At 61.9% G+C, this 3,927-nt stretch overlaps 1 protein-coding gene across 1 annotated transcript; it reads left to right on the top strand.

Moving 5' to 3' along the window:
• Positions 1 to 378: 378 nt before the first annotated feature.
• Positions 379 to 3,654, top strand: EPOP (elongin BC and polycomb repressive complex 2 associated protein). The gene is given in 2 exon segments (XM_075116771.1): positions 379 to 2,760; positions 2,762 to 3,654. Coding segments are annotated over 2 exon segments (2,193 nt in total). The 5' UTR covers positions 379 to 1,408; the 3' UTR covers positions 3,603 to 3,654.
• Positions 3,655 to 3,927: the final 273 nt, after the last annotated feature.

The following is a 3,927-nucleotide window of genomic DNA, read 5'->3' as shown; positions in this document are numbered from 1 at the left end:
AAATAAAGTTAAGCAGCGCAAAGGCACGCGAAAGAATTTTTCTTTTTTTTCTTTCTTTCTTTTTTTTTTTTTAAGAAAGAGTTTGGAAGAAAAAGATACGAAGTGAATAAAGAACGTGTGTGAGTAAAAAAAGGAATATAAAATATCTTTGCATTGCTTTTATTTGCACATATATGCCGATGTTATTGTTGCTCCCGCGCTCCAGCTCATTCCAGATAACAAATACAGTAACTGGCAATTAAGCAGCATTCCGCTCCGGGTTGAAGGATGAATTGTTGCGGAGTCAATCGTTTCGAACAACTCGCTTAGAGTCGTATCTTTCACGCTTTATTAGATATATACGTACACACACCCATCCCAGAGGAATCCGGGCGATTTGGGAAGGCGCAGCGACCTCTTTTAAAACGTGGAAAAAAAACCCAACAAACAAACCCCTAAACCGCGGAAACAAAGCGGAGGCGCCCGCGCTGCCATCACCCCGAAAATACAGCGTAATTTGGAATTTTTAATTTTTCTTTTTAAGGGGAAAAAAAACCAACCCAAACCCCCAACCACCCCCCGAAGCTGCCGCTATTGTGTGCGCCCGGGTCTGGGGGCGGCGGAGGCGCGGGCACGCCCGGGAGCGGAGCTGCGCGGAGCTGCGCGGTGCTGCGCGGCCCGCCCAGGGGTTTATGAGGTTTTGCGCGGGGGTGTGCGTGTGAAATGTTGGGGTTTTTATGACATCACAAGGCCGGAGTGCCCAATCAGCTGGCGGGTGGCGGGGAGGGCTCGGTGGGGTGTTCCCTAGAATATACCGTCCGCGGCGGCGGGGCCGCGAGTGCGGAGCCCGGGGAAGGTGGGAGCCGCACGGAGCCCCGGGGCTCCCCCCGCCGCCCGGACCCCCCCTCCGCTCCCATTTTTCGGCCCCCCTCCCCTTGTCGGTAGCTTTGTTTGCTTAAGCATCTCAGTGGCTTTGCACAGCAAAAGGGGGGGGGAGCTGTGCTTGTTGATACCCCCCCCCAAAAAAAAAAAAAAAGAAAAAAAGAGATTATTTTTGAAGTGGAAGGTGGGGTGCGCGGCCGCGGGGTGGGAGCTGGCCAGGGGGAGCCCGGAGGATGCGAGATGTTTGACTTCTTTATTTTTCTTTCTGTTTTTTTTTTTTTTGCTGGGGAGGGGGAAGACGAGGAGTCAAGCCCCGGTACAGGCGGAGGAACCGGGTGTTTGGAAGATGTTGCAAACCATTGACTGGAGCGTTTGAAAGGGAGATCGACTGCTTTGGCTTTTTTTTTTTTTTCCCTTTTTTTTCCTCCCCTCCCCCTTCCCCCCCTCTCCGGAGGGGTAGGGATGTGTGTGATCAGGGAGTGGAAACAAATATGTCCTTATTTTCAATGCCCCCTTTGAAAGAGACAAAGTAAATGCTCCTTGCAAAATGTTCCTGACCTGCGAAGGGACCTTCGGAATTGTTCCAGCCACCATGGATTACAATGGGGAAGCCAGGCCGGGGGATTTTCATGCCGGCTATCAAGAAATCGAAGGGATAAACTTGGGATACTTACAGATCAATGGCACCCAGATGTTTGCTTTGGCCCAGGTCCTCAGCGACCTGTTTAAGGATATCCCCAGGACCACCATCAGCAAGAAGATGGAAACCTTAAAGATCAAGAGCCGACGCTGCGATCTCAAAGAGCTCCGGACCCTCAAAGCCATCAACTCGGTGCCCACCCGCGCGGTGAAATGCTCCCTCATCTCCAAGGCGGACCTGGAGGCTCTCTGCACCTCCTGCAAGAGCCTCAGCCCCCGCAGGAGGAAGAGGAAAAGGAAGAGCAAGAGGAGGGAGCAGCTGCTGCTGCCGGGCCCGGGGGAGCTCTTCCCCTGCCCCCGGCCCCAGCTGGTGCCGCCCTGCAGAGCCGGCGGCTGCTGCGCCCCCGCCGCCCCCGGCCGCCCCAAGCTGCCCCCCGCCTTCCCCAAGCCGCGCTCGGCGCCGGCCGCGCTGCTGCCGCAGCCCTTCCACAGGGCCTTCCCCGCCTTCCAGAAACCCCCCCGGGGTCGGAGGGCTTGCGGGCTGGCTGCTCGGGGAGGGTTTTTCGCCGGGGTGCTGGCCGGGTACCCCCGCGACCTGGCCTTGCTGCACCCGGCGGCCGCGCATCCCGCCGCGCAGGCGGCTGCGCTCGCCCCCCCGGGCCGGCGCAAGCGGGGTCCCTGCTGCGCCAAGGGGCTCTTCCCGGCCGAGAAGGGGCCCGCGGCCCCCAGGAAAGGCCGCTCCTCCGTCTTCCCCGGCTCCAAGCGACAGGGCACCTCCGCCGGCTACTCCAGCGATTCGGATTCCAGCCTGGACTTCGGCGGGTCCAGCCCCGCCACCTCCAGCGACTCGTCGGAGGAGGAAGAGGAGGAAGAGGAGGAGGAGGAAGGGGACACCTCGTGCAGCAGCGAGGAAGGCAGCTCCTCGGAGTCGGAGAGCAGCTCGCTGTGCAGCGGGGACTCGGTGCAGAGCACCCGGTACAGGCAGGCGGCTCTGCCCCGCTTCCAGCCGCAGCCCCCCCGGGAGCCCCTCGGCGAGGAGCGCCCCGCCGAGCCCCCCCCGAGCGTGGGCAAAGCCCTGCGCCCCGACCCCGACCTCCTCTTCCTCTCGCAGCAGCTCTGGGCTAGGACTTTGCGAGCATCAACTTTGGAAAGTTTGAGCCCGGCTCCAGCCCCGGGCTCGGGGGCCCAGCCGCTGCCGGAGCTGTACGCAAAGCAGGAGGCCTCCCCTTCCTCCTCCTCCTCCTTCTCCTCCTCCTCCTCCCCCCCCTCCCTCCCCGAGCAGCACCCCTGGGGGGGTTCCGCAACAAAAGGAGGGAGGCTTTGGGGACGCGGAGCCCTGCGCCAAAGGGAAGGATTTGCACAAAGATGCCTCGAACAATAGAGCCTCGTTAGGCCCCAGTGACCAGGCGGAGAGGCAAAGCGGAGCTTTAGGCGGGCGAGCGCCTTCCCAAGAGCCGGGCCCGGCCCCGCAGCCCCCGGCGCAGGAGCTGGGGGGGAGCCTCGGGCCGGCCCCGCCCGGGGAAACGGGGGAGCCCCGGCGGGAGCACTTTGACCGGCTGATCCGGCAATCCAAGCTGTGGTGTTACGCCAAAGGGTTCAACCTGGACGGGAAAAGTTTGCGGCACGGAGGGAGGACGGAGCCCTGTAAAGCTGCGGAGCTCAAATCCCCCGGCTCCAAAAGAGCAGAGAGCCCCAGCACCTTGTCAAACAAAGCTTTGAAAGGCAATGGCTCGGAAAGGAATGCCAAGCGCAGACGCCTTGCCAGAGGCGCTGAGGCAGAAAGGCAACAGAGCTCCTCTAAAGGGAGGCCACAAAAGACTCAAAGGAGGAATGCCAAGAAGGGAAACACTCATTGCAAACGCCTCGGCAGCGCCGGGCCAACCCCGCCTCGGAATTCCTTCAGCCTCATGGGCAACTTCCCCTGTATTCCCTCCCTGGTCGTGGGGGAAGATGGGGACCTGTGTCCTGCCTCTTCCCTGGGGGTCAAAAACTCCTGGGCCCTCTCCAAAACTCACCCGCTGTGGAGCTGGCACCTGGGGGGCAACGCCATCCCCGTGCCCCCCAGCCTCAAATTCCGGGGCTATAGCTTGGAGGATCTCTAAGGACAGCGGACGGCCCGGAGGAAAGGTTTACACGCAACAGATGAGAGCTGCAGGGGGGGCGGGAGGGGGGTCCTGGGGGGCGGTGGGGCCGGTGGGGGGGGCACACACAGGGGGCAGCGGGTCCCTCCGTCCCGCCGAGCCCCGGCACCGCCCGGGCCGGGGGTCCCCGGGGAGGGGAGGGAGGGGGGATGCCCGGAGGAGCCGTGCGGGGTCCCGGGGGTGCGGGAGCGTTTCGGGGAGGGGGGGGAGGGTGTGCGAGTGAGTGTGTGTGCGCCTGCGAGGGGAGGGGGGACACGGAGAGGTGGGGGTCACCGGTCTGGCCGTG

This window comes from Phalacrocorax aristotelis, chromosome 23 (genome assembly GCF_949628215.1).
Source record: "Phalacrocorax aristotelis chromosome 23, bGulAri2.1, whole genome shotgun sequence".
Lineage (NCBI taxonomy): Eukaryota > Metazoa > Chordata > Aves > Suliformes > Phalacrocoracidae > Phalacrocorax > Phalacrocorax aristotelis.
Note: the sequence above shows the minus strand (reverse complement) of the source record. Positions and strands in the feature narration are given on the sequence as shown.